At 39.6% G+C, this 15434-nt stretch overlaps 1 protein-coding gene across 1 annotated transcript; it reads left to right on the top strand.

The window, feature by feature from the left end:
• Positions 1-5816: 5816 nt before the first annotated feature.
• slitrk3a (SLIT and NTRK-like family, member 3a) lies at positions 5817-13168 on the top strand. Its single transcript, XM_065257857.2, has 3 exons — positions 5817-7647; positions 7970-8046; positions 9001-13168. Exon 3 carries the CDS (start codon positions 9050-9052, stop codon positions 11660-11662), a length of 2613 nt encoding a protein of 870 aa, XP_065113929.1. The 5' UTR covers positions 5817-7647; positions 7970-8046; positions 9001-9049; the 3' UTR covers positions 11663-13168.
• Positions 13169-15434: the final 2266 nt, after the last annotated feature.

Genomic DNA, 15434 nt, shown 5'->3' with positions numbered 1-15434 from the left:
GTTGAGATGTGGCTTGACAAAGGGTAAAAAAATATGCTTAAAAAATACACAACGTCACCCAGCCTCTCGTGATACCTAGTGTCAGAGTGGCATGACCATTTTAAACTTAAAATGACAAGAAAAACATATAAAAACGAATGAAAACTGACCAACTGCAATGCATTTCAATGGACGTAAAAGCAGAGAATGTCCGAGTGTATTGGGTTAGCTATGCGCACTATGATTGACTCATCGCGGTTGGGGCCATGGTTTAATAATAGGTCAATTGTAATTTGAGAATAAATAAAACAGTATTTGTGAAATTCACAGGGTCCTACTTATTGATTCTATTAACAGCTCTCCTTCAATGGGAAGAAAGGGGACGTTTTGAGACCGCCTTTGCTGTTCCCCTGGCTTTGGGGAAAATCCTCTTAATGTCTCATGAACCTATTGAAGAAGAAAAACCAGTTTGTTTGACCCAGAGACAGGGAAGAAAGCAGATTCCACGCTAAAACATTGAATCAAAGAGAATTTTTGCCCCGTCATACTTGATTTTTCTGGTGCGCTTTTGATGTTCTGGGTCAAAAACCTTAGCTAAAGATTTGGAGCACTACAGAGCCAGCCAAGCAAGCAGAGCATTTTCCAGCTTCTGGCTAAGTTTATTTTCACGTTTAAAGCAATGATGAGGACGATTGTAATTCCAGACTCCAATGAAAATCAAGGATGTTAAGACAGAAAGACAAATGAATGAAAGATGCTTTATTAAATAAATATGAGACAATGACTTTAACATGATGTTGCCCTGCAATTTTTATCCTGTAGAGAGCTGCAGGATGACGTCTTTTTGAAGGCTAGCCCGGAAGAAATCCATGGCTGCTTTGAATGGCCAAGGACGATGGTAAAACATTGTCAACTGTGTCACTCTCCCATTGTTATTTTTGGGTGCTGTTTGTCCAAAGATACACATTCATCTGTGACCTGATACATCAAAAGAAACTAAAGCCCAACATGACACCTGCCTCAGATCAGATCTGTTAACTCTGGCTAACGTCTCAACATTTATTTAAAATGAAAAATATTATCACACGCTGCGACACGAACATGATTGTGCAGAAAAACGGCACATGTAGAGCAATAAACATTTCGCTTTCATCAGAGCGAAAGATCTTTAAATAACCTTTCCAATGTCGAGTCGCTCCGCTGTCACTGTGAGTAATGGTCTCTGCATGTAGGGCTGGACATGTCAAGTACTTTAGTGATGGAAGACATGTTTGTATATGATTGACGTTGCCATATTTCTGTCTTTTGGGCGGACAGATTCTAGGGTGCCTGATGAACCATGACAGGCATACAAGAAAAATATTGTTTAAGTTCAAAATGCGTCTTGATAATTTGACGTATGAAGTTTGACGTATTGACATTTATTTGTATTGACGTATTGACATTTATTTGTTTATCACTCTGTTCATGTGAATTAATGTTTGTTTGCATTGCAACATGTTTTGATAAGGTGTGATTAGATAACTGCATATGGACAGAAAAGAATGCAAATTAAGGAAGAAATGTGTTATTCAGAGACTTGAGTATGCAGGAATGTATTAAAGCAGCGGTGAATCAAAGAATCAATTTTAACTTGATTTTTTGTTATATAAGAGGTCATCGTACTTAACAAACATCCTGCAAGTTTCAGAACTGAAAACGTCCTTGTTACTGAAATATAACAGTTTTTGGCACCAGCCAAGAAATCGCCTGGGATGTCTGGATTTATGATGTTGTAAAATTTTTCAAACACCGCCTGCCAGCACTGACTGCTTTTGTAGCCCCGCCCACAGGTTCATGTGTAGGGAAGTAACCCTTGTGTATGCATGTGGGGCGAAGCAAACCTTATGCAGCTGCTAAACAATCAGTACAAATGCCTTTAAAGTTTTTACAGCGGTTGTGGAAGAGCACAGTCGCTATATAAACTTCCCTTGGAACCCAACATTAGGAATGCGTGGTGAAGTTTGTTTTTAAAGAAGTTCCAGGGTGTTTGTTTACTTCATTAGCCTAAATTCATTTGCAAAGAAGTGGATGGTGGATTTGCAGAGAGACTGTGATTAAAAAGCAATGTTGTACCATCAATATTGGATCTGACAGAAATGGCACAGCAGTCTTATGTGAGTAAAACATTTTAGTATTATGTGTCCATATTGTTTTGTTAGAGATCGCTTGTCATGATAGTGTGTAACATCCGTGTCTAAACAAGTATGTTTGACTGTTTGAATTTATCAAAAAACGATTAATAAAGCTCCAAATCTCAACTTAATATAACAACCCTGTGTCACAAAATTACCGATAGTCATGTAATTTTGTGAGTCTTTTCCGTGACACTGACACAGTTTTCCGCCTTTTTGTGTGAACATGTCACGTATTTCTGTTTACGTGTCATTGTCACGTATTTGTCCTATTTTCAAACCATTGACGCTTCGGTTTAGGGTTAGATTTGGTGTTTGTGCAGAATGTCACTTTAATTATTGGTTTATACTTTTTTCACAATTTATATTTTGTATATCTTTTTGATTTTTAAACCATAGTTGCCTGGCATTAGGGTCAGATGCGGTCTTAACCTAGATGCATACCTGTAGGTAGGCGGCTGCTCAGAGCCGGCGCCAGACCATAACTAACAGGGGGGCACTCGGCTTCCAACTGGGGGCTCGCAATAGCAACAATAACTTGCAAAAACAAGACATTAAAACAACAAATACAGTGCAAGCACACACTCAAATAACTGGTACATACTGTCAGCTCATTTCCCGTATAAAGTGCAAAAGACCACAAACTATGCGCAAAACTATTGAACTTCGACCGCGGCGTGAGCGCAAATTGAGCTCCGCTGCGCTTGCGCTCGACGCAACAACAAACCGCCCTCGCGCGGCGCAAGCCATTGAAATGAGCATGCATCCTAGCTTTAAAAAAGCCGCTTTACCATAATCACGTCGTAATGCTGTTAACGGTCTACACTTCACATTTAAGCTTACGTAATTTAAAACAACGCTAACTTACCTTTGAAATAGCTGAAGACGGCGTGTAAGAACATTAAACTTCCTTAAAACAGTGTCCTGTAGATTTGTAAATTCCACCTCAACCTCTAATCTCTGAGTTTGAGCCAGTCTGTGATTGCATGAAGATGAAGCAGGCGGTGCTGGTTTGTTCTAAATGTTCTAATATCCATATTTTACACAATCCATAAAATGCCGCGAAAAAACACGTTGCTAGTATCAAGTCACAAATATGCTAAAGACGTAAGACGGGTCAGACGCGGCAATACATCCAATCAGAGAAACTGGTCTATTTTAATTAAAGAAAACATATATCAACTATATTTTCCTCATTTGATAACATAATAAGTTATGAAACATTCAATGTTTAATTTATTTTAATTATTCTTGATATATATTAAAGTAATTAAAAAACTTTGTAGGGGGGCACAACAACCTGTTCGGGGGGGCACTGCCCGCGAATGCCCCCCCTTGACGCCGCATACTTCCATACTATATAGTAGATGAAGTAGTGCTTTTTGCGTACTATATAGTATGAAAGTAAGAGGTTTCGGACGCAGTGACAGGAGGAGGACTGGGAAAGTACATGAACAGAGACGAATCAAGACAAATATAAACATGAAATTGAGCTTTGGTGAATCAACCGCCTAGTTTTGCTAATAATAGCCTTAGCCCTACACTGATAAAAATGATTTTGTGGTGAAGTAAATAAAGTTACTACAGAAAAAAAAAAAAACGAATTGAACCCTTATGTCATGTATGAAATGATTTTTGGTGAAAAATCTTATTTTGATACATATTTTGGAAAAATGCAGTGGACATTTTTCAAAAACTCAACAATAGACTGTGGGCAAATTCACAACCCTTTCGTTATATTCGTGAAGAAAAAATCCATTAAATTAAACTGCTATGAAAAAATCAGATAAATATTTGGTTTAAACTTTTTTTCATAAATCTGTTAATCAACCTCAGTCCTGATTAAAACTGCTAAATGTTTAATAAAAAAAAATAGGATTTTAACTCTTTAATTGCCAATGTTTTTTTTTTTTATTATAAACTGATTTGGGGAAACATACATATAAATACTTATTTAAAATATAAAAAGTGATTGTGGATTTTGTTAAACTTTTATCACAGACTTGGGCATGTGAAACATTAGTAACAACATTGGCTTTGATGCATTGCTAGTTTTTGTGCAGCATCTAAATTTTTTCTCCCTCATTAACTGTTCGTGGCTGTTTTTTACCCCATTTACTTTTTCTCTATTGGTTTGTGTAGTGCTAGACTTTTTGTGTTCTCTGCTTTCCATCTTCATTTTGGAGTAAAATAGGGGGGCCCCATACATACCCTCGCCTTGGGCCCCCAATTTTCTAAATTCGCCACTGATTAGGGTTAGAGTTGGGTTTGGGTAAGGATGTCATTTTATATAAATCTATCCCTAAACCGAAGCGACAATGGTAAGAAAACAGGACAAAACAGTTGAGTAACAAATATGACACATAAACAGAAAACGAAAAGGCAGAAAAACGTGTCAGTGTCACAGAAAAGACTCACAAATTTATGTGACCATAGGTACGTAATTTTGTGATACTGGGTTGCATATAACTAATATAAAGTTAGAAATATACAAAGTTAGTAAAACGGACTTACCAGCCGCGATGTACATTCTGATGCCCGCTTACTGTGTTGTATACGGCCATTTAGACAAGTTGCGTTCGAAAAGTCCAAACTCAACAAAGCAAGCTTTTTTTCATATAACTGTGGTAACATTACATGTTCATAAGAGAACATTACGTGTTCTTTTATGGCTCAAACATATATGTGTGTGGCTGCTATTTTTACACATTAAGGTTTTCAAAACAGTTGGGGAATGATGGCGAATGAAACTATCCAAGTTTTACATCCAGGTCTTTAATGCCGCCCAAGCATATATCAAGCAGCCTTAAGCCAGGGTACAAAACAGCTGATTACTTATTGCTTTTGATGTTTTTTGAATGTAAAAACCACGTGAACACCATATGTAGAACTCAGACAAAAGTATAAAACAATAAGAACAACAGATTCATAGCCCCTTTAAAGAAACAGAAAAGGGTATTTAGAAGTGAGTGGCGGTGTAGAAATGAAGCATGGCTTTAACACAAGATGACTGACTGACAGTTTTACAAACGTCTGCACACCAACCAGGATTCATCTTTAAAACCTTCTCATGTAAGCCTTCTCCCTGTGCTCTCTCTCTCTCTGTGTATGTTTTCCACTCACAGATATTAATCCACCTTGGGATGAGTCTGATGACGAACACTGACCAGCCAATCAGAAGAGGCTTGTAGGAGGAGCTTGTTTATCCGAGGTCTGTGTGAACCATTTTAATGGTGAGTATGGTCACATATGATTCCCACTGATTCTAGAGTCCTGTTGGATAGTTTGTTTTTATACAGTTTGCGATAGCTAATAGCTAACCTTGTATCCACTTCATTTGGCACAATAGGTTCATTTACAATAAAATACAGCTATGACCTCATCACACAACGTCGTTCAGTCGTGAGTCTAGCAACAATAAAGCACAACCTCTCATAGCTTACTGCTAACCTCTACAACAATTATAGACTCATGATGCTAGATAGATAGATAGATAGATAGGTAGGTAGGTAGGTAGGTAGATAGATAGATAGATAGATAGATAGATAGATAGATAGATAGATAGATAGATAGATAGATAGATAGATAGATAGATAGATAGATAGATAGATAGATAGATAGATAGATAGATAGATAGATAGATAGATAGATAGATAGATATGCTGCCCATACCATATTTCTTTACAGCAATGTTTTTATTCACTGTGCATGGGGAGCAGATAACTTACACCCATTATCTTTATTAAATTCTCAAATTATTAAATTAGTACTTGCAGTTTCTATAAATGAAATTGACATTAATACTTAATGTAGTAAAAAAGTGATTAGACAAGGTGATTTTAAAGTTATTATCCTAATTAAACAGGAGCTCAAATTTTAGTAATGTAAGCTGGAAACTTGAAGTCCAGCAGCTTCAGCACCACAGAGATTGTGAACTGTATGTTCACTCCAAAAAAAAAGGACATGTTCATTTTTACACAGTCTTTGTGTTGTTAGCTACACATTATGTGTTATTTTGTGTTAAAATGAATTAAAGGAACAACACAAGTTGTGTTAAAAGTAATGCAAAATGTGTTTAATCACACAATCGTACTTAGAGTGTTTAAAATAAATCGGCTATTTTACATATTATACCAACTGTATCCATTAGTTTATAAATGTTACATTTAGTTGTACATAAAGTACATCAAGTTATGTTCCTGATATATGACGAATGTAAGATGAAGAAATCATTGGATTGGGTTAGCTGTATCAGTCATTTTGATAAGCATGACAATATTTCATATGATCCATAACCATAAATGACAGTCCATGATACTAATAGCTATAATCATCATCATCAGATTTTTTATCATCCTTGGGAAATCTAATTAGGCATAATTTATTAAATCTACATGAAATCCCACCTGAATTTTAAGTTTGAACCCCTTTAACACTTTATAATAATTTATTTTGATGACACAGCTGTATGGGTCTAAATGATTAACAAGGAAGTAGATTTAAATTCATTAAATCTTCCAAATGAAACAAATCAGTGCTTGATGATATCTCCATGACATTTTAACCATTATTAAATTTATATTGGCCAATAATGTCATTAATAAAAGAGTCTCGAACTGGTTACCCCAACATTTCAATGAATATGCAGAATAAAGGTACCCTGTCCACGCGCAGAGCTCGGGTGCCCGCTGCAGGCAGGGCGCGGTAAGACAGCACGCGCAACGCACGCCGAGCGTCATACACGAGAACGCGAAGGATTTTCCCGCTGCAGCAAACCCCAAATTAGAGAGAGGTGCAGGGAATGCATTTGTTTGTCAGGTTTCTGTCCTGTTTTGACAACAAAGAGTCCGGGCACTTTGTGATGAGATGAAAAAAGTAATCCAAAATAAAAACTGAGAGTTTGGAGAATGATGGAGCTGAAGTTGAATAAGATGCGACCGTAAACAGGAGTCGAAGATGAAACGGTCCGAAAACGAGAGAGAAAAAGAGAGAGAGGAAGAGCGCGCACGGATGCGAGCGCGCTCCCGGTGCGGCACTCGGCGCGCTTAACAGCTCGTGCCCCCTTCATCCCAACCCTCTCTGCCGACACCACCGACGCCAACGCTGTCTCTCCAATCTCTGCCTCTCCCTCCCCGCTCGCGTCTCTTAAAGCTCATTTCCGTGACGATCTGAAGCTTTTTCCCCGGCACCATGAGAGATGCCAGAAGCGCAGCAGCGGGACGAACGGAACCGAGCCGCTCATATCGGAACTGAGCTGCAATTCTCTCTGGCTTCAGCCCTGACCTGATCCTGCATCAGAAGAAACCCTGTTTGAAAAGGAGATTTAATTCTAATCCATTGGTCTTCATCTTCTCTCTTCTTGATCTATGTGAGAGAAAGGGAGAGAGAGAGAGGGGGGAGAGAGTGAGAGCGCGCGCACCGGAGACGGAGGTGGAGAGGGAGATATCCAACAGTCTTTAAACTCATCTTATTTCGCATGCTCAGCTGAAGAAAGGTGAGTTGTTTGGGGTTATACGTTGAAAGATCTTTAAAGACTTTGGATGTTATAATGACATTAGAAACTAAATGATCTGTACAATTAATCAAATGATTCATTGGTTTATTTCTGCTGTAACGGCGCATAGACTGCTGTACAAATTAACCTCACCAGCTTTTCGATGGTATTTTAGCAAACGCATTATAATTACATTTATAGTACGTACATTTTAATTATAAACATTTCTTTAATCAAAACACGCAATAAATATTTGACTTCTGTCATGAGAAATATTTTAAGATATCTGGTCATTCCAATGCATATCTCATTTTCTTTGCAGTCAGCGGTCGGAGGCAGCCAGGGACCACCCGTCTCCAAACCCGCTGGAGATGTAAAGTTGGACACCAATAAAACCGAGTAGGTATCCCTTACCTTGATTCGTGGGAATGGAGCGTTGGGATTAATTGCCAAAGCACAGACTTGAAGACGAGGGTGGGAGGAAAGCAATACAAAGTGTGCTATTCATGGAAAATTGCGAGGACTTTTATCCGTTTCCTCTGGAAGAAAAAAAGGATTTTTTTCGAGGGCTTTTGGTCCTTTTGTTTGTTCCCATGTTCCAGATGCCAAGATATTCGCATACATTTGCTAATAAGGAGAGTGTGACACATTCAGCAGCATTTGGCTTTGAGTTTCTCCACTGATCTGCTGATATCACGCAACTGAGATCTGCGCTAATTAAGTGGGTTCATACTGGAAAGCAAATAATCTCCGTTACGCATTAAAGATCTAATTGGCGTTTCGGCGACCATCCTTTGATGCGCCTGGTTCGTTTTTCGAAATGTTAAACGAATACCGCTGTCATCGATTTGTTTATATTTGTTCGTTATTTATTTATTTATTTATTTATTTTACTGATAATATGCTGTTCACATGAGCATTGGAGGGAGCGTCTATCCAAAACTAACTGAAGTATTATGATGCATCCAAAAGTGTTATTTTGCCAAATGTACTGCACTGTGTTTGTTTGCATGCGTAGTGATGTAGAGACATTTCATATAGACATTTTTTTATGTTCTCACTATAACCACCGGAAAAAAATCAATTTAGATGTTCTTTTTGCGCAGTGTTTGAAAGCATTTATTTACAGTGAGTATTAAAGTTTATTGTAAGCTACTACAATACTTTATCATCGAATGAGAAGTGTCAAAATAAATGTAATGCACGATCTGTATTGTAAACACGCCATGATGTGGAGAGAGGACGTGCTTGTGTTTGTTGTGTAGCCTAGTTTATTGCGCAAAACATTGCAACAGACGGGCGCTCTCTATTACTTGCAATATCTTACGCTGTCTTTCTAATGTGTTTTTGCAGTGCTGTGAAGTGGCTCTCAGCCTTAACTTCATCAGGACTCGTCGGAAGGATGCTGTGGTTTACCCTGCTGAGCACAATAGCTTTAGGATGGACTACGCCGATCCCTCTGTTGGACGAGTCGGAAGAAATCGACGAGCCCTGTTTTGACCCTTGCTACTGTGAAGTCAAGGAGGGGATTTTCCACGTCCACTGCGACAGCAAAGGATTTACAAACGTCAGTCAGATTTCTCAGACATGGACGAGGCCCTTTAAACTCAATCTGCAGAGGAACTCCATGCGCAAGCTTTATTTTAACAGCTTTTTGCACCTCAACAACGCTGTGGCTCTCAATCTGGGAAACAACGCGCTCCAGGACATACACGCGGGAGCCTTCAACGGGCTGAGCATCTTGAAAAAGCTCTTTCTGCACGAAAACAAACTGGAGGTGTTCAGGAATGACACCTTCATGGGGCTGGAAAGCCTCGAGTATCTTCAGGCGGATTACAATGTCATTAAGAGGATAGAAAGCGGGGCGTTTCGGAACCTGCACAAACTCAGAGTACTCATTTTGAACGACAATTTGATACCAGTGCTACCCAATTTATTATTCAGGTCCGTGTCCCTGACGCATCTGGACTTACGCGGCAACCGCTTAAAAATCCTTCCCTACAAAGGGACATTGGAGTACATCGGGCGCAGCTTGATGGAGATCCAGCTGGAGGAGAACCCATGGAACTGTGTGTGCGACATTGTACAGCTCAAAACGTGGCTGGAGCGCATACCTTATACCGCGCTGGTGGGTGACATTACGTGCGAATACCCGTTTCATTTGCACGGCAAGGACCTGCGCGAGATCAAGAGGAGCGAACTTTGCCCATTGCTTTCCGAAGCGGAGCTGGAGGCCAAGCATGGCATTCCCAGATTGCCGTTTAATAACGAGCATGTCTGGCCCACCAAACCTTCGTCTATGCTGTCATCTTTTCATAACACAGCCTCGTCGGTGGAGTACAGAGAGAGACACACAAAGCCAACCAAACGCCCTAGACCCACAAAAACATCACCCACTCCTCGTAGCATTTACCCAGGGCTGAATCAGCCTCCAATAGCAGGCTATCAGACCAGACCCCCTATACCAATCATTTGCCCGACGGGATGCATGTGCAATTTACATATCAATGACTTGGGCCTTACCGTCAGTTGCAAAGAAAAAGGCTTCCACAACATTTCCGAACTCCTGCCACGACCGCTAAACGCCAAGAAACTCTACTTAAGTGGAAATTTGATTCAGAAAATTTACAGGTCGGATTTTTGGAACTTTTCCAGCTTGGATTTATTGCACTTGGGTAACAATCGGATATCATACGTTCAGGAAGGAGCCTTTATGAATCTGCCCAACTTGAAAAGTTTATACTTGAATGGCAATGACATTGAAAGGCTCAGCCCGGGAATGTTTCGCGGCCTGCAAGCGCTAAACTACCTGTACTTCGAGTACAACGTCATTCGAGAGATCCAGCCGGCCGCTTTCAGCCTCATGCCAAACTTGCAGCTGGTTTTTCTTAATGACAACCTGCTGCGCACTCTGCCCGTGGATGCGTTCGCGGGCACCTCCCTCTCCAGGCTCAACCTGCGCAACAACTACTTCCTGTATCTGCCCGTCAGCGGGGTGTTGGAGCATCTCCACTCCATCGTTCAGATCGACCTTCATCAGAACCCTTGGGACTGCTCGTGCGACATCATCCCACTCAAACAGTGGATCGAAAAACTCAGCTCCGTAATCGTTGTGGGGGAAGTCATCTGCAAGACCCCAGATTTCGCCCTTGGTAAGGATCTACGCACACTGGAGGCCGAGGTCATCTGTCCCGAGCTGAAATTCACCGCGTCTTCTCCCGTTCTCCCTAATGACATAACAGCGACCAGCGGCTCTGAATTGGGATACGCGCCGGGCACGGGAGCTGTCCCCCTGTCGGTGCTGATTCTCAGCCTGCTTGTGCTCTTCATCTCCGCCGTGTTCGTGGCCGCTGGTCTGTTTGCGTTCGTTTTGCGCAGGAGAAAGAAACTTCCATTCAGGAAGCGACACGAGGTGGACCTGACGGGTATTCAGATGCAGTGCAAGATATTTGAAGAACGACAGAGCGCGTCGCCCGAAAAACCGCCCGGTCACGTTTACGACTACATACCCCATCCCGTGACGCAAATGTGCAACAACCCCATCTACAAACCACGCGAGGGAGAGATCGAGGGCGAGCAGTTTGCAGAAACCAAGGAAAATAGCAACTATCGAACACTTTTGGAGAAAGAGAAGGAGTGGACGATGGCCCTGTCCAATTCTCAACTCAACACCATCGTCACCGTTAATCAGTCCGGTGACATGGCGAGCTTTCACGAGAACGGAGTGCTTTGCCCCACCGTGATTGACAGTCAGAGACCCACCCCGACGGTGGGCTTTGTAGACTGCCTGTATAGCACCGTTCCCAAATTAAGGGACATGCACGTTGCGCACTCACACCCGCCCGGGATGCAATATCCCGATTTACAGCAAGACGCCAGATTAAAGGAAACATTACTTTTCACAACGGGGAAAGGATTCCCCGAGCAAACCCAAAGTGAATACCTCGAGTTAAGGGCCAAACTCCAAACCAAGCCGGATTACCTCGAAGTCTTGGAGAAATCGTATAGATTCTAATAGAATTCGAAGTTAGCTCACTTTCACCCTTTTCAACATGCCCAAAAATATCAAAAAATAAGCATGGCAAAATATATGTATCACACACGCGCGCGCGCACACAAATTTTCCCCAAGTCGCTTTGGAGGAAAGGCCATAACTCAGATTTTTCAATGAAGTGCCTTTTTTCAGAGTAGCCAGCAATGTTACCACCCATTATTTTTGTACGGAACAGATTTGTTGTGGGGCGTAATGATCAAAATATTATTAAAAGAAGCCTTCGTGCGCCGGGGTTCGAGCCTGGCACACTTTGTAGAGTATTTGCAGTTTGCTGCATGCATTCAGCTGCAATGGAGGTTATTGATCGAGAACTCCACCTGCTATAGAGAGACATCTATCCGTTCAGTGCTCTATTTAATTTTTATAACGAGAGACATCAGAGTTATATCTCAAGGACGCACTCGAGCATCAATATTTGTGAATATATAGTGACACTTCAAGATTTTATGGAGTTCAACGCACTTTCTTAAGAAAAATGCTTCTGGATACGATCACTAATGGCTTTTTAAGAAGCACTTTTAATGTTTTCTCTCTCTATCTCTCTCCTTCTCCTCACGAAGATTTGACAAAGTTAAAAATGTGCATATATTTATTCTGTAATTTCAGTGAAAGAATTAATTGTAAAGGTAATGTTAAATCAATGTATAGTGATTATGCGTCTGGTATAGCCTTCTTAATAAAAACACAAAGTCTTAAATCAAATAAAAAGGGTACCAATGCATACTGTTTGTGAGAAATACACTTTTAAAAAATGACGCACATTCACTGCTGCTAAACGAGTCAATCTGATGTCCCTGCCTATAAATGTGTCATCGAGTGTCACAAGAAAAGGAGATCATGGATTAGATATGAATCGTGCTGTAAGGTATGTTTTTCTATCTGCCAGTATCTCTCGACTGCATTACACAACCTTTGAGAATATTTAATGCAGTGTCACTATTACAAGTGTCCACAAGAGGGAGATCTAGAGACACCCTCGCCATCTGTGAATGGGCATCAATGGTTTGATTATTTAACACAAGAGCCTATTAAAATTCATTTTGTCAGGTATTATATATATATATATATAACTTTGTGACAATTATAGCTTTTTCTATAAAACTTCTCATTATGTGTGTGTGTGAGAGAGAGTGTGTGTGATTGGAGTAAGTTTCATTTTCTGTTGATGCATCACTCTAAAGATATATTTATGTGCTGTTTTTCTATTCCCCGATAACAACAAAGATGGCTATTTTTAAACTGAATATTTCATGTCTGTTTGCCAATGCCATTTACCTTTAGCTTTAAATGAATACTATTCAAATAAATGCATATATTGGTATACACTTTATTTACTATTAAATGTAACTCCAGAGAGTTTTATTCTGTTTTTGTTCAATACTGTTTCAAAATTTTACCCCCACCACCATTTACTCGGCCTGGTTGTCAATATTGTAATAAATTCGGCTTGGTCCACAGTTAACAACACTTGCTTTTGTGCAGATCTTTCTTACGTCATTAATGTATTCGGGCTGAAGGCCTTTATGCATCTTCTGTCCAAAATGTGTGTGTGTGTTTTAAACTGTTGTTGGCATCTTAACTGTGTCTTTTGTTATTTTGGGCTATTTCTGTGTGGTCATTTAGAGATGGTCTTTAATATCTTTATTTGTTTGCTGGATCGGCTCATGGCACATAACGGTAACAGTGACAATGTCACCTTGATGTGGTTTGCACCTGCGTTGTCCTTGTCTGTATCGTTCAACATAATGTTATTTATTTATTTGCTAAAGGGTAGAGAAGCTAATGATGTATGGTGTCTACAGAGTCCAGTTTTTACCTGAGAGGTGACCTGGGGAAAATATGTAATTAGAGCCATTATTCTTGTCCTGCTATTTTTAATTGTATTATTATTAGCATTGTTTAAATCATTGGTGCGTTCCTGGTCGGTCTTTCTTTCTCACTTAAACACCCTAAGAACAAATCAATGATATCAGACCTAGATCAGATTTGCTTATTTTGTCCTCGACTCTGCTAGCTTTTGCTAAAAAAAGGTACTGCTGTACCGCACACTGTCAAAAAAAGGTCCAAAAATGGTCCCAAGCTGTCACTGGGACGGTACCCAATTTAAAAAGATCCTTATATGTATTAATTAGGTACAGATAAGTATACTTTTGGTACTAATAGGCACTTTTTTAAAGGGTACCACCGGTTAGGACCATTTTTTGACCATTTTGTGTGAACGTGTTTTATTTATTTACATGATATTGACCCCATTGCATGCATGTTTGTAGTTATTTTTATATGTTGTACAATGCTTTTGCCTAAGATTAATCTTTACTTGTTAGTTCTGTGCTTGGCAAATGATCAGTTGTCCAGATGTTTTTTGTTCAGTCTATACATGATTTATGTCAAGACACAGCAGCTCATTGTGATATTGATGGGTTTTATACATTATTATCAATGATTTGTTTGTGGCGAACTATTGATATGATCAACTTTTCTGATATCTGTCCCTTGCTTGTTGTGATTTTTCTTGCATACTTGGTGATGAAACGCTCAGGCTCAGTCCTGATAGTTTGTTAATTAGCTTAAAAATGATCAAGGAGGTAGATTGAGGGGGTGAATTATACTGAAAACAGAGAAGAAATGGAGTTTAAACAGTCCAAGCATGCGTGTAGCATTAGATTTATACATTTGGCAGATGCTTTCATCCGAAGGGACTCAATCAGTATGTGTCTTCCCTGAGATCAAACTCATGACCTGTGCATTGCTAATGCAGTCCCATACTAACTAATCTATAGGAACACTCTCATGCATGTAAAGTCTGCCTAACAGTGTTTTCTGAAATATACCAAAGGGGAAAACGTATTTTTGCCAGTGTTGAAGGAAATCTTTAATCACCAGGCACTGTAGCTCATTTCTGCAGCAGCCCCAGCAAGTATTTGGCCATTTAAAATTGGCCTTACTTAAAAATGCATGAGGTTTATTGAATTAGTTAACAAAATATCAAACCAAGTGGCATTTGCTTTTAAACCCTTCAGACCTAGCTGCACATTTCTTTTGCAATTACGTTTAGCCGCATGCTGATTTCTGTGTGGATGAAATCTGATTCCCACAAGTTTACGCAGTCCAAGCAAAGCAACTGCAGGTGTAGTCCATCACATTAATTATACACTTTAAAAATGCTGGGTTGTTTTTAACCCATGGCACTGTAAATATTAGACAGACCTTGTCGCTTGGTTAAAAATGACCTAATGCTTGGTTGTAATAACCCAGCAATTAGGTTTAAACAACCCAGCATTTTTTTATTTGTCAACCTGTGTGTGTCAATATAATCTAACTATTGCATTGTCATTTGAAACCTAAAAATCATTTTAACATATTACAACTAATTTTAAAACAAACTATTTTTATTAAACATTTAGGCCACTTAGTTTGAGATTTTGTCACCTAATGCAATAACATTCATCTAATGTAAGTGTGGCTTGTATGTTTATGTACTTCAAATGTCTTTTTCGATTATTGAGGCTAGTGTCTTTCAGATTTTTGTGAGATGTTATGAGAAAGATGAAGAGCATTTTAGAAGTTTAGGGATTTGAGATTGACGTCTAATGACTGGTGGTGCTGAATGTCGCTGTCCAAGGTGCTGAAATCAAATATCATGCTAACAGTATAGAGATTGAATGTTTCCATGTTTGCTTAGCATTTAAAGATTGCAGGGTTGAGAATTTGCAAAGATTATGACCAATATGTG

This window comes from Paramisgurnus dabryanus, chromosome 9, assembly GCF_030506205.2.
Source record: "Paramisgurnus dabryanus chromosome 9, PD_genome_1.1, whole genome shotgun sequence".
NCBI classification, from domain to species: Eukaryota; Metazoa; Chordata; class Actinopteri; order Cypriniformes; family Cobitidae; genus Paramisgurnus; species Paramisgurnus dabryanus.
The sequence above is the reverse complement of the archived record's forward strand: the minus strand, read 5'-3'. Positions and strand labels throughout refer to the sequence as shown.

What these genes read in the sequence shown, in the direction of transcription:
- slitrk3a (XM_065257857.2), top strand. Translation starts at nt 9,050, where the DNA reads ATGCTGTGGTTTACCCTGCTGAGCACAATAGCTTTAGGATGGACTACG.